General features: G+C 48.8%; 1 protein-coding gene across 6 annotated transcripts in view; it reads left to right on the top strand.

Moving 5' to 3' along the window:
- The window catches only part of P3H2 (prolyl 3-hydroxylase 2), a 71,604-nt gene extending 53,837 nt beyond the window's left edge, over window positions 1–17,767 (top strand). For 2 of the 6 annotated variants that reach the window (XM_069865414.1, XM_069865416.1), the window contains exons 3-15: window positions 261–450; window positions 3,201–3,332; window positions 4,768–4,910; window positions 6,352–6,441; window positions 6,936–6,976; window positions 8,030–8,124; window positions 11,033–11,160; window positions 11,950–12,045; window positions 12,137–12,287; window positions 12,800–12,917; window positions 13,412–13,487; window positions 14,393–14,533; window positions 15,599–17,767. In XM_069865414.1, coding sequence (XP_069721515.1) covers window positions 261–450; window positions 3,201–3,332; window positions 4,768–4,910; window positions 6,352–6,441; window positions 6,936–6,976; window positions 8,030–8,124; window positions 11,033–11,160; window positions 11,950–12,045; window positions 12,137–12,287; window positions 12,800–12,917; window positions 13,412–13,487; window positions 14,393–14,533; window positions 15,599–15,691 — 1,494 coding nt within the window. In that variant the 3' untranslated portion in view covers window positions 15,692–17,767. Of the gene's footprint in view, window positions 1–260; window positions 451–3,200; window positions 3,333–4,767; window positions 4,911–6,351; window positions 6,442–6,935; window positions 6,977–8,029; window positions 8,125–11,032; window positions 11,161–11,949; window positions 12,046–12,136; window positions 12,288–12,799; window positions 12,918–13,388; window positions 13,580–14,227; window positions 14,320–14,392; window positions 14,534–15,598 lie in introns of those variants that run through there. The other 4 variants (XR_011338150.1, XR_011338151.1, XR_011338152.1 and 1 more) reach the window with 4 other exon arrangements.
- The last annotated feature ends 8,111 nt before the right edge of the window (window positions 17,768–25,878 follow it).

Genomic DNA, 25,878 nt, shown 5'->3' with positions numbered 1-25,878 from the left:
ACTTAGGGACATGTTTTAGAGATGGACTTGGCAGTGTTAGGTTTATGTTTGGAGTTGATGACCTTAAAGGTCTTTTCCAACCCAAACAATTCTGTGATTCTGTAACTGCTTACATCTGGTAGGTACCAGGGGAGATCGTTCTACCCCAGTCTGCTTATACGTGCTTTTGAAAGTGACCTGCAGCTAGCGCAGGGCAAGATCCTTTGGTCCGAGCAGCATAACCTGCTTGTGCTCTTGTCTTCTGCCTACCTGCTTTACAGGAGGACTACAGTGCCGGGGTAAGGCACTACGACAAGGAGGAGTACGAGCTGGCCATTGAATTCTTGGAGCGTGCACTGAAAGGGTACTACTCTGAAGATGAAGACTGCCAGATCATGTGTGAGGGAGCACAGAGATTTGAGGAGCATGAGTACCTGGAATACAAGGCTGGCCTCTACGAAGCTATTGCAGGTGAGATCTTTTTGTGTCTCTAGGGTTTTCATCCTTGTCCCTGAATTGTTTTAATTATTTTTAATTATTGAATTTGATCCTTTGATTGGATTTGGTGAAGTATCTTCCCTTCCATCACTGCTCCTGGTGAGTAATGCTGCAGGAGGCACTTGTAGGGCCAGAAGGTGATGAGGACAGGGAAGTAGAGCATCTCATTTTGGTCCTGAATAGAAGCTGGGCTGGAAGAATGTATTTCCAGATGTGTAGAGCCTTTGCTGGTTTCCATAAGAGCTGGAAGTGTAGGTGCTTTACCATAAACCGCCTCAGTTTTGTCCCTGTACACAGTCTCACCTCACTGGAATCTGCCCTTCCTTGTTTATATTTTCTCTGGTTTTTTCAGTGCATATGAAGAAAACTGCAAAGTCTTCTTGGCCACACTCCAGATGGCTAGGAAAGTTGCCAAAAAGGCTCAGAACATAGATTTCCTCCCCATCCAAAGGGATTGATTTGTCATTAGTAGAGGCCCACCTAATTATGATCTTCACCAAAATTATTGGAGACAATTGAAAGTTGCTATGTAATCTTCAGATTTGCATGTGTGGCTCTGAGCCAGGGTGGATTAAAATGGTTTACTCTCAATAGAAATGAGATTACATTTAATTAATTGTGAAGGAAAGAAGAGCAATAAATTAAGGTTTGTTTTGTGACAGAAATCTTATTTTTCTGCTCATGGTTTTGGAGTTGTATCAAGCTCTGGAGTTTTGCTTCTTGTGTGGAAAATACTTCATGCAGATGCAGATTGTTTTTTGGGTTTTCATAATTCTGTTTGTGTCGAGACGGGAAATCTAATTGAAATGACCAAGATGAGAAACCACCAACATACCGAATGGGAAACTGCTTTTGTTGGGTGTTTACCCATGCAAAAAATATGACAAGTGTTGTAAGGGCTGACTTGGTAGCAGTGTAGCTGTCAGCTGATCATGCCTGCTTTTAAAGCTGTGAACAGGTCACTGAGGGCCATATTAAGCCCTCCAAGAGAGCAGCCCTCAGTGGCAAAGAAAATCTACCTTCCTTGTTACTGAAAGCTGCTGCTCATTGAACAGGTTTTAGTCTCTGTTAAATTTTTTTTCTGTGCAGTGCAAGTCAGCTGCAGCCCCAGTGAGCAAATAAGGTGTTTTTGTGCTAGACCGTACAGAGCTCAGATGTGGTTATGGTGTGGTGTTCCTCAGCCCAGCACATCAACTGGGATTGAGAACAAGCTAAGTGATCTCTGCAGGTACAGTGACTTGGCTTGACCAGATACACCTGGGAATTGCAACTCCAAAATCCAGGGCTCTTCAGGCACCCAAAGAAACAGGGAAGTGAGGACAGGCGGAGAGAAATAAGCTACATAGTGAAACTGCTTTCCTGTAGGGAATTGAGTGCTTTGTTATGGGGTGGCACAATGTTTACCCCTCGACCAAGGGCGCTTAGCTTCAGATGTTTCAGCAGGGAGTGGGAACATGAATACACTTGGAAAAGAGTGTTTAAGTTTCTTCGAAACTCATTTCTCTTTTCAGTCCCAGGCTGGTTTGCTGTGCTGCTGCATGGAGATGAAACATCTCTCCAGCCCAGGGACAGTGTTTCAGTGAATTGATTCCAGTCTATATAGCCTGTTTCAAGGGTACCTTGAAAGCACTGAGAAAAGCAGTGCTTCTCAGTGGCGGATTATTCCAGGTCTAGGATGCTTAAATAGGTTTAAATTACAACAGAATTATTTATGTCCTTTTCCTTCTTGCTTCCCTTAATGTAATACCATGGATGTGTATGGTAAATCAGATGAAGACTCAGACTACCTGCTCAGAGCATGTGAGGACTGTTTAGAGTTTCCACTTGATTTCATTGCAAATTCCTCAGGCTTTTTTTTTGGCAACTCTTAGAAATGCTTTGGTAGCTAAGCACATGTTTTTTTCAAGCTTGTGTTTGTTTCTTAAGGTTTTTAACGGTGTACAGAATCAGAGCAAGCGAAGTAAGTTTGTAAGTACATTGCAGCAAAGGCTCAAAGCTGGAATCGGATGTCAGCGTTGGCTTGGAAACTGTATAGCAGATAAAACACCTGTATTGTGGCCTCCCACCAATTAAGAAACCTTGCTAATGACAGATGTTTGCCACGTGCTTGCATTTCCCTGGGAGACAGCAAGTCTTTGAGAAGCAGCAGACACGGGGATTTTGCTGTCAATATTTGCACCTTAGACCTTTTAGGCTTGCGGCAGAGTTGCCTTGCTCAGCCGTGCTTGAGAAGCTGCACCAGCTCCTCTTAACTCCCTGTACCCTCAGGAGCTTTCTTGCTGTAGAAAGGAGAGGATTAAAGTTGGGCTGAAGGAACGAGTGTGGAGATGGCTTTTGTGTGGCCACCCTGTTTTCACCTCTCAGCTGGCTTTGTGGGTGTTCTTGCTTTTCGTTTGGCTCTTGGGGTTGAAGAGCTACCGGCCACCTACATCACCCATCCAGCTTTCCTGGACAGAAGCAGCAGCTACTGGCGCACAAAAGAGATGCTCGAGCTCCCTCTACGGTTGACAGAAGGAGGAAGGCATTTCAAGTAGGGCAAAAATCTGGCTGTGACTCTCCATTGGCTTTGGGAAGGAGCCTCTAGCTGTGCAGTCACCTGCTGAACGAAAGCAGAATGAGTTCTGTGTCCTTCAGTTGGGGAGATTTAACCTCTTTCTGTCCCTGTCTCAGCACCATCACCATCTTTCTCAGTTCAGACTGTCTTCTCGCTCTTTTCTTGGCAGATCACTACATGCAAGTCCTGGCCTGCAAACACGACTGTGTCCGAGAGCTCGCCACACGTTCAGGCCGTATCTCACCCATTGAAAATTTCCTTCCCCTCCATTATGACTACTTGCAGTTTGCCTATTACAGAGGTAAAAGCCGTTTTTCTGTTCCTCATGTGTACATGTTTAGCCTGGAGAAGAGGAGGCTGAGGGGAGACCTCATTGCTCTCTCCAACTACCTGAAAGGAGGTTGTGGAGAGGAGGGAGCTGGGCTCTTCTCCCAAGTGACAGGGGACAGGACGAGAGAGAATGGCCTCAAGCTCCACCAGGGGAGGTTCAGGCTTGACATGAGGAAAAAATTTTTCATGGAAAGGGTCATTGGGCACTGGCAGAGGCTGCCCAGGGAGGGGGTTGAGTCACCTTCCCTGGAGGGGTTTAAGGGATGAGTGGACGAGGTGCTGAGGGGCATGGTTTAGTGTTTGATGGGAATGGTTGGACTCGATGATCCGGTGGGTCTCTTCCAACCTGGTGATTCTATGATTCTATGTTTTGTACAAGTTTGAAATTTGTCACGTGGAATGCAACAGAGATGCAGTGGCATGATCTGAAAGAGTCAGGAAGTAACTGACATTGTAAACTGTCTCTTCAAAAAGCAAGTTGACTGAAATGCAATGAAATTTTTTTTTAAAGGAGTCTTAAATCATCAGTCAGATTTTAAACGTCCAATCTTTTGCATAAACATTATTATTCTTTAAATAAATTATGCTTTTTTAGGGTCCTTTTATTTGCCTTTTGCTACTAATATTCTGGGGATTTATATGTTTCATATTTTCTGAAACCAACTGATATATTTTCTAAGTCAATGTGTGATGGATATCAAGGTTAGCCCAAGCTTATCCCAAGATGCCAATTTTTGCTAATTACCAAGTATTTTAAGATTCACAGTAAAGTTGCAGGAGTTGACAGCATTGCAAAATATCAGGAGTTGCCATTGCTGTAAAATACTGCCAATTGTGTGGTCCTGTATGGCATTTTACTATGTCCTATTAAATAAAAAAAAAAAAAATCTGGTTAGAATCCTGCTATCTCAGGCTTGTGCTTAGAGCTCATTCATGAAGAGGGCAGAATGTATGAGGGTTAAAATTGGTACTCGAGCCTAAAGCTTCTTTGTTCATCAACGCAGTGGGAAGAAAGCTGGAGGAGTCAGCAGTGTTTCATGCATTTCTCTGCCCTATTAGAGGTTTAATGTGATGAGTAAAAACCCCCCGAGCCCTGAGAGATGCTGCATGGAAGAGAGATAGCTTGCTGCTAGATAGCATCCACATCCTGCCCATCTAGTTGAATCCGATTTGGATACCATCTGAACTGTGTGTGACTGCAGAGAAGTTGTGTCTGTGCCTCATTTTCCCTGCTGGTGAAATGGAGCAGTTAAGACAAAGTTGATGGGGAGCTCAGTCTGTGCGATCCCTCTGTGCTGGTTCCCCTTCTCAGCTCTGCCCCACCGTCCTCTGCACGAGCCCCCAGCACCACCAGTGGGGCTATGCCCTCCTCTGCCCCCACTGACAACTGTTGTGTTGCCTTCCAGTTGGTGACTACGTAAAAGCACTGGAGTGTGCCAAGTCCTACCTCCTCTTCCATCCAGACGATGAAGATGTCTTGGAGAACGCAGGTTATTATGAGGGCCTCTTGGAAGGGATGATGGATCCAGACACCATCAAGCCCCGAAAGGTGAGAGTGAGTGTTGCTTAAGAGCTCTTGGCAGAAGGCTTTAACAAAAGCATCAGCTGGAAATAAAAGCAGCTCGGCAGCTTGACCATGGCAGAACTACTTTGAAAACAGATGTGGAAATGCTAGAGTAGCTGGTGATGCTAATTGTCAGGGTGCAAGTCCAGAGTTACTGATGTGAGGGAGAAACTGAAGGGCAGGATCTTCTTTAAATGGATATTTCAGCTTAGCAAAACACAAGCAAGGACAGGGATAATGATGACTGAACGCCTTAATAATGTAAACCCTCCACTTGTTCAGTGCTCCGGAGGACACATGGAGGAGGAATGCAACAAAGCACTGAGCAGAGGGCAAGCTCCGTTAGGAGAGGACTGAGAAATATTTTCCCAGGGGGAGGCTGGGATGTCATCTTTACTCTTGAGTCACTGAACTTGGAGTTCAGCATCCAGGCTGTTCTGCATGGAGCAGCTTTGCTATCACAGGGTTAGGCTGGGGTCAAACAACCAAACAGTATGTGTTCAGTCACTCTGTGGGACAGGCATCCTCTCCAGTCCAACAGCCTTTATCTGCAGTCCTGGGGCTGCCTTTCTCATGAGGCAGAAGAGGAGAAACCCCTCCAGTTCCATCACAGCACTGCTAGGTTCATCCCACTTGTGCCATAAGGAGAGGATAGGCAGGAATTGGATTTTCTAATTCCTTGGAAATTCTTTCATTTCCAGGAAAATCAAGGCTAATCTGGTAAAATGCTAAAAAAAGAAAAGGGGAATGATAACAAACAATTATAGTTTCTCCTTGCAAAGTCTATCTATGAAAAAACCTGAAGTTGACAGAAACATTTGTTTCTACTCTTCTGAAGTTTTCTGTGAAAAAACCAACCCCCCAGAAAATTTTGCTTCGCAATAATCTGCGAGGAGAAAACCCAGTGTTTTGTTTACAAACTTTTCACTGGAAAAAAAACCAACTAACCCTCTGATGGACAATTTCCAGCTGGCTGTGCTTTGTGGTCCCCACCCAAGTGTTCTGAGTGAGCCTCAGGTTGCAAGGCTGTAGCCGACCCACCCCCAGGCTGTGGGCTCCAGGGAACCCAAGGCACAGCCCAGCTAGTGTCTCTGCTTCTCCAGCCTGAACCTGCCTCCAATTCTACAGCTGGGGTTCTTTGGCCAGCCTCTATTTAGATGCTTTCCAAGGTGCTCAGCACTCTCTGCCACCTATGGAGATGTATTCTGGGGATTCAGGCTTCCTGAATGAGTTGCTGAACACCTGCCCTTCTGTAATGTAATGAGTGGCTCAACCCTACGTCTGGGGTTGCTCTAAAGCATAAGCCAAGCATCTCTATCCCCATAGCAGTCTGTGGTGTTATATGAAAAGGAAACTCCTCTTGAAGCAGAGGTGCATTGCCTGTGTCTTGTGACAGCTACAACTCCCCTTCTCATCTTCTTTTCAGGAAGCAAAAATGCTGCTGCGGCGTCATAAGCTGGAGTCTCACCTTTTGCAGGTGGCTGCAGCCGGACTTGGATACACCTACACAGAACCGGTAATGGCTGGGTCTGCTAGGACGAGGACCTTTAGGAGTGCACAGCTGCAGAACCAGCTTCCCCCCACCCTATGATATAAAGCGAGTCCTATGTAGGTGACTCAGAAGCTGGGTCTTGGCTTGGTTTGTTCCCTATGGGAAAATGATGAGGGCAAAGAGAAGGCAGCTGTTCCTGGGGTGAAGAAGAAGCAGGCACAGCCTAGCAGAGCTCTCCTGCCATAGTGTCTGGCTGTGTCTCACCCACTGCCATGGTGGTGGGGTGGGACAGAGAAAGGCTGGGCAAGCTCAGCTCCCCCTGTACTCGTATGGTGCCAGCTTGAGTTGGGGTTCCATTTTCAATTTGGTGAACACAGGCAATTGCCCAGAGTTAGGGGGAAGGTGAATTCACACCAGAGGGGCTGGCTGATGTCTGCAGGTGTGAGGCAGAGCAGGGAGCTCCCTGGCTTTGTCTGGAGCATTAAATTAAGAAGCATGACCTCTCACTCTTCCTGCAGAACTACTGGAACAGATACGGCGCCCGCCAGGATGAACACAGGTGAGCCACCACCCACCACAGCTCAGCCCACTGCTTCACCAGTCCCCGCAGTGGAGTGAAGGGGACTTGCTAATTGTGCGGTACCGGCTTTTCACTTGTGGGGTGCTGCCCATCCACATCAGCACCCCATCACTGTTGAATGATGTACTCCCTCTGTACTCGGCACTGGTGAGACCGCTCCTCGAATCCTGTGTTCAGTTCTGGGCCCCTCACCACAAGAAGGATGTTGAGGCTCTGGAGCGAGTCCAGAGAAGAGCAACGAAGCTGGTGAGGGGACTGGAGAACAGGCCTGATGAGGAACGGCTGAGAGAGCTGGGGGTGTTTAGCCTGGAGAAGAGAAGGCTGAGGGGAGACCTCATTGCTCTCTACGACTACCTGGAAGGAGGTTATGGAGAGGAGGGTGATGGCCTCTTCTCCCAAGGGACAGGGGACAGGACAAGAGGGAATGGCCTCAAGCTCTGCCAGGGGATGTTTAGGCTGGACATTAGGAAAAGATTTTTCACAGAAAGGGTCATTGGGCACTGGCAGAGGCTGCCCAGGGAGGGGGTTGAGTCACCTTCCCTGGAGGTGTTTAAGGCACGGGTGGACGAGGTGCTAAGGGGCATGGTTTAGTGTTTGATAGGAATGGTTGGACTCAGTGATCTGGTGGGTCTCTTCCAACCTGGTTATTCTGTGATTCTGTGATTCTATGAATTAGGTACCATTGTGCCTTACCACTACAGATGTTCCCAAGAACACCTTATTTTAGCTGAGTGCCTCAAAACCAGCAGCGGTCTAGAGAGAAATTGTTTGATGAGGCAAGTGGTGCTGTTCAGGTTTGTTGGTGTCTATGTTTTGCTGGTGGAAACTGTTGTTTCCATTACCAGAAAAACACTGTTTGCCACAGGACAGGGTGAGGACTTCTACTTGTATGGTTGTGACGTTTGTACAAAAAAACCCCTTTGCCTGGTTCTTTTCATGTATTGCTTTCTGAAGGGTGCAAAACAGCACAATTCCCAGAACTGGAAACCTGTGGCCAAAGTCATGAAGTTCCTCTTCTCTCTTGCTCCTCAGTGTCCCATCAAGTATAAGTAGTGAACCAGAAGATGGGCCCCGGCTGTCCCTGGCAAAGAAACCCATGCCAAAACCAGATCGAGAGTTGAAGGAGGGTAAGTCTGATGAAGATATTTCAACAAAATCAGTTTTTTTCGTATTGCTAGAGATTACAGAGTGCAAATGCTGGCCACTGAGCAATGAGGGCCAGTCCTGCCTGGAAGGATTGAAGTTTTGTTTAAGAGGCAGAGAAGTCTTTGATGCTGCCACAAAATTTCTAGGTCCATGGATCCCACAAGCACTGCTCTGCTCTTGGACCTGCTTTTCCCACCTGCTTTGCTGCTCAGCACAGAGTCCCAAGGTGCAGAGTTGGGAGACTAGGACCCCTCACCATGGGGAAGGTGCCACCAACAAACAGTAATCTTTACCCTAGGTGCCTCTAAGATTAAAATGCTCTCTATTGTCCAGGCTGCAGAAGGATGGATGCTGGAAACAGGTCCTGATGCTTTGCTAAGTGCGCTGGATCACATAATATTAGCAACCATTTCTGTTTGCATACTGGCTTGTGATTTCATGTCTTGGCTTACATCAAATCACTTGACTTTAAGGCCTGTCAGCAGATATTTCAACTGACTTCAGCGCATTTTCAGCAACCACAGTAAATACCATAACATCTTCTACCAAAGACAAGGTTTCCCCCATAACAATTTTGAAAAACTGTATTGAGGCCAAATACTAAAGCATGTGCCTTGCTTCAAAACAAGGGAATCTCAAGCCAGGAGATGTCCTGTGTCTCTAGTGCGCCAGCTCCACAGCAGTAGGTAATTAATCCTCCCTATAATGCAATGGTTGGTTGTGCTTTTTGGGGAATTTCGTAGCTTTTCATGGCCCAAGTTGTTTCCAGCTGCTCAGTGTCTTGTTTGGAGTATTGTTACCCTTCTTTACCCATATATAAAACAGGCAAATACCACAGGAAGATCCTAAATACCTTGCTTAAGCCAAGAGCTGGTTGATTTATATTTGTTGGCCTGTTTGCCTTCTATAACCAAATAATTTTGGAGTGCATCTTTTTTTGGTTTTTTTCCTCTCTCTATGCTTTTGTTCTGGTTTAGTTACAGAATGTTTTAAAGTTTACAAGGAAAACTAGAACTGTTCAAAAAGAAAATGGGATTTTTGTCCATCCAGCTGCTTCCTTTCTCTGTGTCCTTCCTTCCTTCCTTCCTTCCTTCCTTCCTTCCTTCCTTCCTTCCTTCCTTCCTTCCTTCCTTCCTTCCTTCCTTCCGAACAGAAAGTTCAAAAGAGAAAAATAGGAGTCCATTTTAATTTTGTACTTTTCTGTACTCCTCCTTCCCCCTTTCCACCTTTCTGCCAATTCCTTCACTCCTGAAAGTCCAATTACGCAATTTCTTTGGGGTGTTTTTCACTGAGCATACACATGGGAAACTCTCTGCTGGTACTTAGAGGTGATGGGAGTAAGGCATAAAGCCAGGACCACACTGCTGGTGTGGGACAAGGGTTCAGTGTTCATTTCACTGGGCAGCCCTGCTACTTCCCCCGGAGGAACAGAAGAAACTGGGAAAGTGGTGAGTGATGCTATCCAGGTTCAACCCTCATGTGTCTACGGCTGGGGAAGAGCGACATCCAAGCTGGAAAATCAGCCCTGAGATGGAGTGTGCCAGGAGTCTGGATTTCAGAGTCCTATTTCTGATCCAGCTGCATTTATAATAAATATTATTATCAAGCGACAAGAAGAGCAAAGTGAACATGAGGAATGTCCCGTCTTTTTCATTTCCAAGAAACCTAACTCTTCAGAAATAAAGTCTTGGGCTAGTCATGGGGCTCTGCCCTCGGCATCACATGTCCTCCATAGGCCAAGGAGACCTTCCAAAAACACAGTGTGTTTCAACAGACAGGAAAAGTAGTAATTATAAAAGCAGTGTAACAGAGAAGTTTCCTTGTGCCACATGCTGAGAGGAGGTCTGTGGTTCTGTTTCTCTGTTTTGTTGTGGCTCTGTAACAACTGATATTTTTTCCTCATGATTTAGATGCATTTCACCTTCCTCCTGGAGAAACATCTGGTTTGGGTTTTTATTGTTGCCATTTCTTTCATTTGCTGTCATCAAGGAAATGAGGGGAATAGGCTTCAGAAGATGGTAACTTTTGTAGCCTTGCATGTTTTTCTGATCATACAAATTTGATTGGGATGGATCCAAATTTCTTGTAAAGAGGTAATCTCTCTCTTCTCTTCGCCTGTTTACTCAGCACATGGCAAGGTTCAGTTGCCCCATACCAGGCGGCGGAGGGTCAGCAGTGTGCAAGCCCAGCCACCGGTATATTCCTATCCTAAGGATAGTATCCGGGATCTCCAAAACACAGCCAAGCCATTGTCAGGCAGAGAGATGCAGCTCAGAGGTGGGGATTGAGGGATGGCAGGGACAGCCATGGCAGCTCCTTTGCCTCTGTGGAGGAGGATTGTCCTCAGGGTCCTCCAGCTCGCCCACTCCCAGATCCCCTTCTTGGTGGAGCACAAGTGATGCTCTGCAAGATCAGCGCTATGTCAAGTTCTCTACATGGGTACAAGACAGAAAAACCCCTCACTGATGACAATTGCAGAGAGCAGCTTTGCATGCCAAGCTGTGAAGAGCCACACAGCTCAAATGCAGTGGAAACTTCTGGCCTCTGTTGATGTTAACTACTGGGCAGGAGATCCAAGTTAGCCAGTGTGTGTCTCTCTCATTGTGTCCTGTGGTTTTTGGCATTTCCAGGCTATGGTCCCTCCGTTTGCAGGGCAGCTAATAAGAATGTGGGAAATGCTGATGCTCTTGCAACAAACTGAATTCATCTCTGAGTGTTTCCTATGCTTCTGTTTTTCTTTTGTTGCTGATACGAAGCCAAACTCTGCTCTCTGCTGTGAAGCTCTTTCTCTGGCAGTGCACCCTTCAGCTGGCCCTCGGCCAAGGTACAAGTTGTCAGTGAGGCCAGGGCATGTTCAGCAGTGTCGTTTTGTATCTCTCTTTCCATCAGGTGGTCCGCTTCTCTACAGTGATGTGAAGTTTGTCTACAACTCGCAGCAGCTGAACGGCACCCAGCGAGTGCTACTGGATAACGTCATCTCAGAGGAGCAATGCCGAGAGCTTCACAGGGTGGCTAGTGTGAGTGAGCAGTGCCCCTGGAGGGACGTTTAGTGCCACCTGAGCTGAGCGCTTAATGCTCTCCCCAGCATTCAGCTTGTGAGAGCTCAATGTGTGATCAGCCTCTAGAGAGGTTCATGCCTCACTCCTGAGTATTGCAGCTGGTGCTAAGATGTCTGTGGAGAGCGGTAAGATGCCTGTAGCACACCTATAACTTCAGCGTGGGAGCTGCTGCTCCATTTTGGGTCATTCTTAGAAGTGTGCTGCAAGATAGACTCCATGCAGAAGCAGCTCTTTGCCCCATGGTATACACAGCCCGAAGTGTGCTCATCCATAAGTTTGGTGGAGCTTTCTCATCCATCAGCAATTCAGCCTGAGGAGGGACAGAAGGTGCCTGAACATCCTCTGTCAGGAGGTGGGCAGCTCTTTCTGAGCATCTCATTTATGGCCTCAAGCTCCACCAGGGGAGGTTTAGGCTGGACATTAGGAAAAAATTCTTCGCAGAAAGGGTCATTGGGCACTGGCAGAGGCTGCCCAGGGAGGTGGTTGAGTCACCTTCCCTGGAGGTGTTTAAGGCATGGGTGGACGAGGTGCTAAGCGGCATGGTTTAGTGTTTGATAGGAAGGGTTGGACTCGATGATCCGGTGGGTCTCTTCCAACCTGGTTATTCTATGATTCTATGATCTCAGGATGGACCATGCTCATGGAGACCTGCAGCATCTTCCCACCCTGCTCTCATGTCCTGGTGAATGCAGCCCTGAGGCATTTGGGGAAATCAGTTCACCCTTCATCCATGTTTATGTCTTTCAGGGGATTATGTTGGCTGGAGATGGTTACAGGGGCAAAACCTCTCCCCACACTCCGAACGAGAGATTTGAAGGGGCCACCGTCCTCAAAGCCCTCAAGGTACATCTCCTTTCCTCCTTCTTCTCTCCTGTGCTCTCCCTTCCAGCTGGAGCGTGGTGCTGATCCTCTCTTGCCCCTTTTCCTCGCACAGTACGGCTACGAGGGTCGCGTCCCACTGAAGAGTGCCCGGCTTTTCTACGACATCAGCGAGAAGGCTCGCAGGATCGTCGAGTCCTACTTCATGCTGAACTCCACACTCTACTTCTCCTACACCCATCTCGTGTGCCGCACAGCCCTGTCCGGTGAGGACTCAGGGAGCACGTAGCAGAGCAGGGTTGAGTGGGTAGGAGGGGTTCAGCCCAGGGGCAGCTATGAATGGAGGACCCAGGCCTGAGAATAGTTCTGATTTGCCTAATGCTTGAACTTGTCGCTGAGGGCTGTGCAAAGTCACTGTCGCCACAGCAGCAAAGGGAGGCCACTGCTGTCCCAAAGAAGCTCTTTTATGGGATATCTCTTGTTTTTCATGTCTCCAACTCTTCCTCTTTTCTTCTCCCTCTTCTCTTGCCTCCTTCCACTGTCCCTATTCCTTTCCACCCCTGCAGCTCTCCATCTCGCTTCCCTGCAGTAAGGAGCAAGCAGAGCTGTGCATATCTGAGTCCTCAGATATTCCCTCTTCTCCCCAGTCTTTCCTTCCTGCTCTCATCTGTGGACCACCCAGAGTGGGGTCGGGGCAGGCTCTCCCCCATGATGGACCTCACATTTCCATCTCATCCACCCCTTCTCATTCCCCCTTCCTCCACATGATCCTGCCTAGGCCAGCAGGAAAGGAGGAACGACCTGAGCCATCCCATCCATGCTGACAACTGCCTCTTGGACCCGGAGGCCAATGAGTGCTGGAAGGAGCCTCCTGCCTATACCTTTCGGGATTACAGGTTGGTAAGAAAGGGGAGCTGCTGCTGGGGACCCTCTGCAAGGCAGGGCATCTGCTCCTCCAGCCATGGCAAAAGTGAGATCCAGCAGGTAGCATCATGGCTAAGCTTCAAGCTAGAGTTTAATTGTAATGTCTCTGTGATATTTTAGAGTCAGGAAGATTCCAGCTGTGGCCCACAGGGCTGTGCCTCTGTCAAGTGTTTTTAGTGCAGAATGGAAGGGTGAGAAGTGGTAGGACCCAGGTGGCATTTTGGGAATTGTTACCTAGCTAAGGAGAGATCTGCTAGTTCTTGGCTGTGGCTCCAAAGTCGAAGCAGTTTGGGTGGCCCCGACCAACCCCACAACAGGGCTCCCCCTGCCTGACAGCATCCCCCTACCCACACTCCCTTCTCCATGTCTCAGTGGAGCAGTGCAGGGTTTGCTGTGGAGTTGGGGGTGTCAGCTTTGAGCCCTCTGTGGTGCTTCCCTCACAGGGGTCTCCTGCTTCCTCCCCCAGCGCCCTCCTGTATGTGAATGCAGATTTTGAAGGAGGCGAGTTCATTTTCACTGAGATGGATGCCAAAACTGTGACGGTAAGTCCGTGGTGTGAACCAAATGTTGTTCCTCAGCAGCCTGTGCTGAGGCTCTGGACTTCCCCAGGCAGCCTGTGGCTCCTACCCTGCAAAGAGCCCATGCAAAATCCTGTTGGCAGGGCTGCACAGATCCTTCTGTGCCCTGCCCTGAGGCTGTGAGTAGGACACCTGCAGATCAGAGGGGTGGCTGAGAGCTGTCCCTGCCTGGAGGACTGCTGAGCTCCCATCCCATCTCGTGGCCAAACATGCGGTGATGCCGCTGTGTATATGCAGTGCCTGGCCCAGCGCAAGTCATGGTGGTGGACATCGGTCCCTGAGAGGGATGGGGCTCAGGCACAACCCTCTACCTCTACGTGGGGCCATTTGAAAGTCTAGGCACCTTCTCTGTGGTTGGACAGAGCATCAAGGCACCATTCTGCGGCTTTGAAGTCTGGTAGGTGCTGGAAGGCAGATTGCATCTACTTAAGAACAGTGCCAGAGAGCTGATTTGGTTGGCACTTCTGCTCCAGAGGTCCTGTAGGACAGATGTTGTGGACTCAGCAAAGAGAAGAAAGAGATGTTTCACAGCCTGTGCCAGGGTTAGCCTGAACCTCCCTAGAGATGTGCTATGGCCCTGTTTTGGCACAGGTTGTCACCTACAGGCTTTGCAAGGACTCCATGGCACCATTTCCTTTCTGCATGATATCTGTGCAGCAAGACCAAGCCTCACACCTCCGTATTTATCCCGCATATTTTTACAGCTATGTCCAGAGCTCTGCATGTCCTCCAGAGCAGCTCACTGGATGCTGAGGAGGTGCAGAGAGATCAGTAAGATCCCAGGCCCTGGACCATGGTGAGCCCAGACATGGCTAGTGCATGCAGCCGTGCTGCTCCTTGCCACCCTGGTGTTGCCTGTTTTCCCACAGGCTTCCATCAAGCCCAAGTGTGGACGAATGATCAGCTTCTCGTCGGGCGGCGAGAACCCCCATGGAGTGAAGGCAGTTACCAAAGGCCAGCGGTGCGCTGTGGCTCTCTGGTTCACCTTGGACCCGCTTTACAGAGAACTGGTGAGTCCTTCCATTGTGATGTGAGGGGAGCTGGAGGTCTCCAGTATCCTGGAGGAACCTAGACCATCCTCAGCCTGCAGTCCAAGCACATTTATTTTTCCCCATCACACCCCCAGCATTCCCATCTGCTGTGCCATGAGGACATGAGCTGGTGGTTTTCCCTGCCAGCCATGCTCCTGGGCACCAATCACCCTGGAACCTTGGGTTGCAGGGTTGGGCTGGGGTGCTGAGTGGGGAAGCAGGAGGGCTCTGTGCAGGTCTGAGCTGACCATTTCTGACACCTAGTGGCAACAAACTGATGAACGGGGAAGTTCCTCACAGCCACCTGTAGCTCAGAGGCCAGAATGATGTGTGGCTGCTGCCAGGTCCTCAAAGGCGGTTTGGCAGCCTGAAGTCCATGGGTCTGGGCACCCAGATGCCTTGGAAGATCTGGGCTCTGGTGCCTTTCACTAGGCAACCTGTAGAGTCTGTTTTAAAAGCCTGCTGTGCCAGCCCATCTCCCTTCAATAGCAATTCTGGTCTGTAAGAATAGAAGATAAAAGACCAGGCAAACCTAAATGCAGGGAGAGAGTAAAACCCTCACGTCTCAGCCCTGTGAAGCAGGTGGTCTGTAAGGTTTTGGGAGAAGCTTATTTTCACTTTACTGTCTCTCTGCTTTTTGGCACTAGCTGACATTCTTCCATGCTTGGTGCATGCGTGGAGGGACATGAGCCCTACCCTGGGAGCTGGAAATACAAATCAGGAGGAGGGGACAGGGAAAGGGTATGCGGTGGCAGTATTGGCTAGTGAAGTGTGATAAGGGAACAGCAATACATCAGCTCTGCCCCATTCCTTGCAGCCCCTGGAGGGAGGACAGAATTAGATATTGAGGTGCAAAGTGATTTGATCTATTTTGCCCAGCAAATTCCCAGCACAAGTCCCAGGCTATCCCATGTCCTCTCAGCTACATTGCTGGTCCTTGGATGAACTGCTTTCTCTGGGTACTCCCAGAGGAGCCACGCTGAATAATCTGAGAGCAGGCAGTGAAGCTCTGCTGCTACTGCTTCTTCCCTTTCCCTTTTGTAGGAGCGAATCCAAGCAGATGAAGTGATTGCCATGTTGGACCAGGAACATCTAGGACTCAGTGAAATGAACATCAACCCAAAAGACGAGCTATGAGTTAGGCCAAAGACTTTTTCTATTAAATATTTATTTAATATTGTTAATCTTATTAGAACCCTTCTATTTTTGTACAAAGCTGCTTTATAAATTAACAGGTTAATATGATTGTGGAGTTCGTGTTTAGCACAGCTCTTGCTGGAACCCCCTCATCTCTGTGCCAGCATCTCCTGCTGGGACTGACTCTGCCTCTGGGATTCCCTGTCCTTCCCTAGCACTTTTCAGGATTTATTCAGGCCCACTGTACCCTTTTGGAGAACCTCTTTTTTACTTCTTCAGCCAGAAATAGCTGCTGCCTCTGCTAGAAAAACGTCTCAGGTATGAAAATAGACCAGTCTGCCTGCCCCTGCGAAGTTCTGACTGAAGATCCAGGCAATGCTGCCCTGGGGGAGACTGGAGTGCAAGTCGTTATTTCCATTTTGGAGCCTTTCACCATTTGAAATACGCTTTTTAGGGGAAAAAAGCAAAGTAAAACCCAGGTCCTAGCAAAATGCATATCTCCCTGTATTCATGAAATGTTGGCATTTGAGCATTAATTCTGAGCAGAGCCTCCGGAAATCACCTGCTATGCAGAGGCATGAGCTGAGCACAGGCTAGAAGGGTTTTGCTTTGCAGCTGACTCTGGTGTAATAGGGTCTGCCACTCATGTTCGGCTCCTGCTTTAGCTAATGGCAACTGCTTTACATCACATCCTTTGAGCTTCCAGGCCAGTGCTGCTGCTGGTAAAAGCCAGGGTGAGAAGTCATGATTTACAGGTCCATGTTGGAAAGCTGCTGAAAGGCTCAGGGATGTTCTAGTGCCATGGTGTTGGGTGGTCGTGGCACAGCTTTGTACTCTGGATGTCCTAGCTGCATCCTCCCATCCTGACAGTGGAAGAGCAGATGTCAATGGTGTGGTAGCTTCTATTTCTCCGAGTATTTCTGACCCAGTCTGAGGGTGTTGCAATGAAAGCACATGCTGCTTATTACCTGAGATTTACTATGCCAGTAACTGCTGCTAGGCTAGCAAATCATCCCTCTCCCACTATCAAATTAAGTTCTGTGTATGGGATCAGAGCAGCCCCTACCTCAGTCAGAACAAACACTGGAGTCACAGAACTGCTCACATACCCAGCCATAGGGACAGCTTTTATTTTGACCCCAGAGTTTCTGCTGCTCCTAGAAAGCAGTTTCTAAAAGGCAGGTTGTAGCAATCTTTACTGTTGAATTTACTGTAAGGCTGCTGTGCACTACAGCAGGGATCTTGACAGGAGTTTGCATCCCTGAGCAGCTTTGCTCAGCTCCCTGCTGCACTGGCACTATCTTAGTCCTTTTCTTTTCCCCTCTGCCAGCTTTGGCATTTCCAATTGTCTTTTCTCTTGTCACTGGGCAAGATAAAGGGGAACTCAGTGCATCTGGAAGAACAACTGCCCATACTGTGAAGGGGGCACCATTATTGCCTAGAAAATAATGGAAGGGTCATTTGCTGCACCTCCTCCATTGTGGAATCTGCAAGGGAAAAAGCTCTGAGTGTTTCTGAGCCATCAGAGTAGCTTGTTTCTTGGAGGTTATCTCCCTTCCTCATAGACTCTTCAGAAGCTTCATTGTGTTGGATCCCCAAAGAACTGCCCACAGGTCTCTGCTTTGAGCGACCCTTCCCTGCTTAAATGTCTCCTCTATAAAAGCTTAACACCTCCCCACCTCGCCTCCTTTTTAAAATAGCCAGTGGAAAAACTGGAGGGAAGAAAGGGAGGGCAGCTGGAGAACTAAAACACCAGTTATGTTGTCCCCCATCTGCCCCAAGCTACTGCATACAAGGCTTGACTCCTACATGCTGCATCTTCAGTGTGAGTTTGTGCTGCCATCCCTCTGACAACCATGTCTGCCTGAGTGTATCCTGCAGAGCTGTTCCCTCCAAGCAGCTCAGTGCAGACTTTGCTCTCCTGGGGGCTGCAGAAGTCCTACCAGCTAGTTCTCCTGCATAGATCCTACCAGCTGGTTCTCCTGCTGAGAAGTGCTGGAGGGAGGACACTGTTTGCTGCTGTGGTGGTTAGCCAGAGCTGTGTCTAAATCCAGGGGAAATAAACTAAACACAACATCTGGACCTGTCTTTGTCTTTCTTTAGCCAAATATTAGAAGGGGACACTGGGGGTATGCAGCTTGTGTCATGATGGTGCCTCTTCTTTTGAGGTTTCCTGCCCCAGGCCTTAGAGCACATGCATATGTGATCGCTGCTGGAGAAGCATCGGAGACACCGGTGTGGACAGGATTAAGCAAAGTTGTGCACATGCATTAGCCTATCTGTCCATCCTCTGCTCTGCATCCAGCCACCTAATAACATAGGTAACATTGGGACACTTCAGATGATTTTGAGAGCAGAAGGAGCATGTCGCAGCCCCTGTGTGCTGCTGGGGTGGACAGCAGGCTAGGGAACGAAGTGGTGTTCTGGCTGACCGTGAAACAACAGCTGTGGTGGAGAAGAGTAGAGCAGCCTTAGAAGGATGCAACATTTGAGAACTCAACTGCAAACGTGAAGCCAAAATCCTCGAGAAGGGGAAAGAATCGGGGCTGCCTGGGCCACGCTGCTCGTTGTGCTTCTCGGCTGCTGAGACTTGCCTACTGCCTGTGCCAGGCTGGAGCCTGGAAACAGGAATGCAGTGAATCAAAAGCCCTTTTCCTGTTTTTGTTTTTCCAGCTCTCTGCTCTAGCAAAGTCTAGCTCAGAAGCAGATTTTTATTTCTGCTGCAACAGCAGAGCTGGTTACCAAATTTATCAGCGTACTGTAGTCTTGTAGGAGTGAGTTACAGAGCTCTTTGGGACACGCACCAAAATGCAATGCAGGCATTTGGGTCTCCGTATCCAAGCAGGATGGATTGCCACCGAGGCGACTTGGCTTCTGAGAAATGCATTTTAACTGTTAAATTTGATGTGAGGGGTTGGCATCTGCCAGATAATGAGGGTCACATCCAGACTGCCCACAAGGCACCTGCATCTATGGAAGAAGAAAGTTAATGATAATACTGAACATATACATACCTTGGTGAAATACACCCCAGGAACAACCTCGTGCACTAGCATTTTTGCTTTGTGCTGCACTGGCTCATGTTCATTACACCCCTCTTGCCCTGCCACTCTGGCAATGCTGCTTCCCAAAGGTGCTGCATGAAGCTGCTTCCCAAGGAGACAGTGCCCAAAGTCACGCCACTGAGAATATAGCTGAGATGCATTTCAGAGCAAGCCTCGTGGCTCCCGGTCTGAGCTCCTCTAGCCAAGGCTTGGCCATCAACAGGAACCACAACGTACTTATGTGTTGCCCATTTGTTATATATACCCTGGTTCTATCACCAGCAGTTGGAGCAGTTTGGAGATGGAGATGCTTGAACCATGTCTTAGTTCCTTGTTAACTCTGCCATCTAATACACGCAGAACACGCAGAGCTGGTGGCAGCAAGGGCACCAAGGCAAGGGGAGCAGCAGCTCACAGGGGCCACAGGAGCCCAATGAGGCACCCAATGCCTTGTGCAGAGGGTAGGAGCACGAGAAACACCTTGTACAAGCAAAGAACCACCAACGGGGGCCAGCAGAAAGTCTGAGGCTGAGCCTCTTAAGGTTGCAAATGCAATCTGGCGAGTAGCTGATGAATGTTTCCCTCTGGCCAAAAGCTCACCCCTGAAACCTTACCTGACTTAAGAGTATTTACAATCTCCTGAATCCACAGTCAAGGTTGAAACACCTAGAGCTCTTTATGTCTAGTGGCTATAGAGTCTAATAAAATCCAGGCAAATCCACAGGCATTAGCCATCAAGACTTTTTGAGGCATTAATTTTAAGCAATTGAGCCTCACTGATATTGCTGCAGAGGCTTAGGGCCATGTGGACTAGTCAGCCCCCAGCAGCTCCACTGGATGGTGACTCATCTGCATTAATTCCAACCCAGGGTATGATAAGCTTATAAAATACGGTGTATTTGGACCTTTTGTATGTCCTCTTTATTTCTCAGGAGATAGACTGACAACCAAAATATACCATCTTTGGTGATTCCTGGAGTTTGAGTAACAAGCCCTGCAAGCAGCCAGCCCAGCTGAAGACCCTTTTCTGCTGCCATTCTATCCCACCTTGCAGTTTGTGCCCCTCTTCCCAACTCCCACCCTACTGCTTGGTCTTTGCCTCAGCGATGGACAATTTGTGTGGCATCATTCCTGTCAGCTGCTGCACCTGGGGTTAGCCAGGCCCTGAGCAAAGGTCTCCCCACCTCAGAGGCATCGTGGTTGTGGGTGGGAACAGAGCCTGGATTGGTTTGTCACTTCTGGCTACCTGCACGCTACAGTGACTTCACTGGGAGATGTGAGCAGAAGAAGGAGATAGAGTTTGCACTAGGTACTGCTCATCTCTCCTAAACCTGGACAGAGCTGACCTGAGCACTCACAGGCAGCCAAACATCTTCCCACTAAAAAACAGTCATTGAATATAAAAAAGGTTGTGTCCTCCTGCCCACACCTTTGCCCAGCCTGTGGGGAAAAAAAAACAAAGCAAAACAAGACAGATGGCTCTCATCAAAGTGCTGGTAGTGAGAGAAAAATGGGCTAGTTCTTCTTTGGAGAAGAAATACAGAATCACCAGGTTGAAAAAGACCCGCCAGATCATCGAGTGTGACCATTCCCATGAAACACTAAACCATATCCCTCAACACCTCGTCCACCCGTCCCTTAAACACCTCCAGGGAAGGTGACTCAACCCCCTCCCTGGGCAGCCTGTTCCAGTGCCCAATGACCCTTTCTGTGAAAAATATTTTCCTAATGTCCAGCCTAAACCTCCCCTGGTGGAGCTTGAGGCCATTCCCTCTTGTCCTGTCCCCTGTCACTTGGGAGAAGAGCCCAGCACCCTCCTCTCCACAACCTCCTTTTACGTAGTTGTAGAGAGCAATGAGGTCTCCCCTCAGCCTCCTCCAGGCTAAACACCCCCAGCTCTCTCAGCCGTTCCTCATAAGGCCTGTTCTCCAGCCACTGCGATCAACGGAGCCCCCACATATCCATCTGCAGCACCGCATGGTGTGCGTGGGTCACTCACCTGTCCTCAGAGCACACACTGCACCAACAAACTGCTGTCTCCATAGGTCTAGTGAATGCCACAGCCAGCTCAGAATTACTTTTCTTTTATTTCAAACACATGGTAAATGCTAGCACTGAGTTTGTTTCCTTCTCATTTAGCAAAACTTTGTTATGGAAAAAACCCCTAAATCATAAATGTCAACATATCCCAACCCCTTGGCCACAATCCAGCCCTGCCAAAAATAAGTCCAGCACTCTACAGGTACTTCAGAAAGCAAAACAGGCAACTTGGCCAGCTGCCTGGCCACCCTCACCTTGTTTCTCGGGCAAGGCAGAGAGCCAGTGAGCTGCAGAGGAGCAAGGTCAGCCTCGGTCCAGGCAGCAGGCAGCGTGCAAGGGGAGCACGGGTGCAGCTGACCACAGCGCGTGCCGTGGCAGGAGCAGGCAATACGAGGGGCCCCTAGGCAAACGTAACCAGGCTGGTGAGTGGACACACTTGGCAAAGGAGCAAGTCAGCTAATGATCATTTCCAGGGGTGGTTTGGATAACGTGAATACCAGTTCTAGTAGGTATTTCCTGAGGTTGAGCAGGGCAGGGCAGAGGGAATTAATATGAGCTCAGTTTAGCTTCTACCCCTCCTTTATTTGTAATGAGATTAACAACAGAGATGGTAGCAGCACCATCAGTCTGCTGCTGCGATTGGCTGAAACGATAAGCAGCTCCTGAGCTGCCTCTTATGTGAGCCCAATGGCTCCAGCACACGGGGGAAAACACTGGAAAAAACATCCCCTTTGTCATATATTGCTTTTTTTGCAATGTGTGGACCCCCTGACTAATTTTGCACGGATGTTTGTTGCATCTCTGCAAGGTCTGTTCATGGGAAACCTAGAGAAAACTCTGAGTCTACAAATCTACGTAGCTCTAGCAGAGAAGTCTTGGCTGGAAAATCATGGAAACAAAAGCCTCATGTTGTTCACAGTAACTGGTCACACAAGTGCCCCTGTCCAGGGCAGGGTCCCAGCTGCTGTGGGGCTACTTGGCTTCAGGCTCATCGCTGCAGGGCTCTCTGCAGTGGCCAAGGTGACGTCTGACCTGATATCTCCTTCAACACCTTGTTAGTCACTGGTTGCATCGCCCAACACCAGGTTGGCCATGAAAACCATCTGTGGTGATGTACATTTCTGCATGAAGACTTTTTCATGGGGTGCCATTACCATGGATGGCCAGTCATCAGCAAGGGCAGATGCCAGGTCCTAAGGGGATCAAGGAGGCTGGTCCCACCAACTGCACAGGAAAAAAACAACCCGCCAGCATCTTAAAACCAGTTTGCTGCCTCTAGGCACCTTGGGGTTGTTTGTTCATCTCCTTTAATTTCAACACTTTGTGTGAGAAGCTGTGAGTTGGCATTCACCACTCAGGTGGTGCCAGCTCCAAGATTGTTTTATTTGATTTGCTGGCCAAATTGGGTGGATGGGTGGAGAATGAATTTTCCCCTTTATTTTTTGTTTTCAAAAAACCCTTCTGGCCCTGGGTGAGGCAGAAGGAGCCGAGTATTTTCATGTCTATCTTCTTCATGACAGTTACCTGCCTAAAGCGGCAGGGCCACAGCCCAGCTCCTCTGAGAAGAGAAGCTGGGTGCAGGATGGGCTCACTGGCTGGGTGGGGAAAGCCCTCAGCCATCTCAAACATAATTTTTTTTAATTTCCCCACCCCGTCTCAAACACACTGGAAACAGCTCTAGCACAAGCCCATCCTTCCTTGCTTTGCACAATGGATCAAAGGAAAATGAAGCCTTTAATACAGGCAGCCTGTGGCATTGGGAGAGGACAAGGCAGGCTATGAGCTACTTGCCAGTCCAGGGGTTATCGCTGAAAATCCTGACCTTGTTGCTTGGCCTCATTTTACACAGCTGCAGGGAAGGGTTTGTCACTGAAGTCCCCAGGGAATGCTCTAAGCTGAGTATGTTAACACCCTGAGGTGCTCTGAACAAACACTTTCAAAATAACTCTCCCCACACCAAAACATGGCCCCAACAACAACTTTTAAGGATATATGGACTTTCTCCTGAGTGTGGCTCTGCCCTGTACTTCCCCAAGTGACTCACCTGGCCCTTGCAGCATCTCTGCAACCAAAGAAGTCCAGGAGGAGTTTTCCCATCTCACTCATGGCTATGAAGAAAAGGATGTTCACATACATTTAACAAAAATTCAGCCATAAACAACTCATGTGCCTTGCCCTCCTACACCCAGCAAACTGACAGGTCCACTTTACCATCGACAAGCCTACAGCTCATGCCCACCACCCTTCGTGCTGCCGCCATGCTTTCCTGGCTGCTGTAGACTACCCACCTCTCTGGAGCCACTTGTGAGGCGGCAGGGAAAGCAAACACTGTACTCACACCAAATCCAGGCACTGCAGGGAGAGAGAAAGCCTGGCTGATGAGCGCACACCTTGCCCCTCTCAGTGGTCCCTGTGCAAGTCCCTCCCCTGTTTGCCCAAGCGTCTGCACTTTGAGTTGAGGTGCTGACCCCACACCCTGCCGGTGCCCCAAAAACAGCCTGACTGCAGGGTCGGCAAGGCCAACAGCTGCTGGCACACCTGCTCACCTCTTGGTTGCTGGCTGGGGCTGCTAGCATCACCGCTTGGGGGGAAAGCAAGCCAAATCCACAAATCATATTTCCTTTGGGAGCATAATGAATCTTCAGCCGTTCACCTTGAGGCGGAAGATGCTACGTGCTTTCTCCCCTTTCAGACTAATTACACCAAGGCAAAAGGTGAGATATACCATATAAGGAACATTACCAAGCCTGTGAGTCCTCCACCCAGTGGGATTAGGTGGGAGCTCCAGATCATATGAATACAGATGCCAACAGCCAGCCTCCTGCTCTTCTTGCTTAACCACTGGCGCCACCAGACAAAAGATTACTAACATTGCTCCTGCTCTCGTGATGGGCTGAGCAACAAAAGAACATTTCCAGGTCAGAAGATCCTGCTGTAGCCCATGCTCTGGGCTGTATGGAAGAGCTGCCAACTCCTCATCAGCAGTTTCATAGAATCATAGAATCAAAGAATCACCAGGTTGGAAAAGACCCATCAGGTCATCGAGTCCAACCATTCCTATCAAACACTAAACCATGGCCCTCAGCACCTCGTCCACCCGTCCCTTAAACCCCTTCAGGGAAGGTGACTCAACCCCCTCCCTGGGCAGCCTCTGCCAGTGCCCAATGACCCTTTCCATGAAAATTTTTTTCCTGATGTCCAGCGTGAACCTCCCCTGGCAGAGCTTGAGGCCATTCCCTCTCGTCCTGTCCCCTGTCACTTGGGAGAAGAGCCCAGCTCCCTCCTCTCCACAACCTCCTTTCAGGTAGTTGTAGAGAGCAATGAGGTCTCCCCTCAGCCTCCTCTTCTCCAGGCTAAACAACCCCAGCTCTCTCAGCCGCTTCTCATATATAGGAGAGACCTAAGTGCTGCACGCCCCCCAGATACTGGCTTGTGTTCTCCCCTGCTGCCTTCAAAGAGCATATTACTTCAAGCACTCCCATCTTTCCCAAGGGATGGCACAGCTGCTGATTACTTCTAAACACCTTTGAGCTGGGAAAAAACTAATAGGACCCTTTGCTTTCCCTTTCCTTGACAGCTTTGCAAGTTATTAGTGGCTATGCTGCCAGACCACAGTAGTCTGAAGGCAGCTCTGCCTTGCAGACACACTCAGTATAAACAGGGATAAATGCACCAGAGGAATCCTCCTGTTCTAACTTTGGAAGGGAAAAAAAGCGCAGCGTGCTGTTTGGAAACACAGACCAGCTCTGGGAGCATCACCCAGACCTTCTCCCTTCCTGTCGTGCCTGGACACCCCAGTCAGCATTGATCTTCTCTCACTTGCACTAAGGATGCTCACAAGAAGCTGAAGTATCATAAATAAAAAGAAAATCAGGTTTAGGAAATGTGCTTGTATTAGTATAGATGTCTGTCTTGGGTACCTTTTTCTGCAGCCTCACTGCATAAGGTTGGACTGTCTCAGCTGGCTGAGGGCATTCTCAGAGGTATTCCAGATTCCAGGCTTATCCAGGCAAGGAAGGGTTAACCAGCTTGCTCCTCGGGCCAAGCATCACTATACTTCAAATGGAGCCTGGTCCTCTGGAATATGTTAAAATGAGTCAAGTGCTGCAGTTTGTACTCCGTTTCTTCCTAGTCAGACTATCTTCTGGCCTGCTTCTCCTGTGAAATGCCGTAGTAACTCTGTGCTGCTTCCTGGCTATAGGGACACTACTACAAAAACAACAGGAAAAAATTAAGAATCAAATTTCAGTCAGCTCTCTCTGCTCCTGAGGCCTCTCCAGACAGCAGCTGGTCACAGCATGCATGGGACACAGAGTGCTCTTGCCTTCACCTCCTTGCCCGCCCATCTTCAGCTGACTGCTGGCATCCCTGGCAGGGCTTTCAGTCACGTCCAATTTCCTCACCTCCAAGGCAAGGCTGAAATAATCTGAGACAGCTGCTGCCCATGGCCTGACTGCAGCATAGTTGCCTTAATGGTTACTTGCTCATGTTTTACCCTTGGGTGAAGTGATAAGGTTCAGAGCCAGGTGGAACATGTTCAGCCATCCCTTCTTTGGGGCAAGCTGAGTCACTGCTGTTAAGAGTTGTGCAAATTGAGTTTGTGTGTGGTTTTGGTGCATATGTTTTTATTGTAAGCCATTAACCCTCAATGCACAGCACGCTCCCATCTGCTGATAGCTCCTAAACACTGGCTTCCTTCTGTTCAGGTCACTAATTAAGCAGCAATAAAGGCTAGAATATAAACTGTAATAGAAGTAACTGTCTTGCTACCCATAACGCTTCAAGCTGGAAGAAAACTTTTCTATAGGGAGAGCAAACAGTCCTCCAGCTATCACTCTCAATGTGAGGCAGACACTGCCACACAGGCTGCTTCTCTGGAAAATAGGAAGCCCTGCTCAGGACTTTCATAGGGTGTTGTGGAGCTGGGGCTCAGGCCAGAGCCTAAATGCCAGAAATTGAGGGACCAGCTCCCATGCACCAGCGTTCAGGGCTGAGTATTCACTCAGCATGGAGGAGCTCTGCATTAGCCTTCAGGGAGTCACATACTGTCCTGGGAGAAGGGTGTTGGACTCTGCTGTGGAGCTGGGCTACATACACATCAGC

The sequence above is a fragment of the Phaenicophaeus curvirostris genome, chromosome 10, assembly GCF_032191515.1.
Source record: "Phaenicophaeus curvirostris isolate KB17595 chromosome 10, BPBGC_Pcur_1.0, whole genome shotgun sequence".
Lineage (NCBI taxonomy): Eukaryota > Metazoa > Chordata > Aves > Cuculiformes > Cuculidae > Phaenicophaeus > Phaenicophaeus curvirostris.
This window is presented reverse-complemented; position numbering and strand designations above follow the sequence as displayed.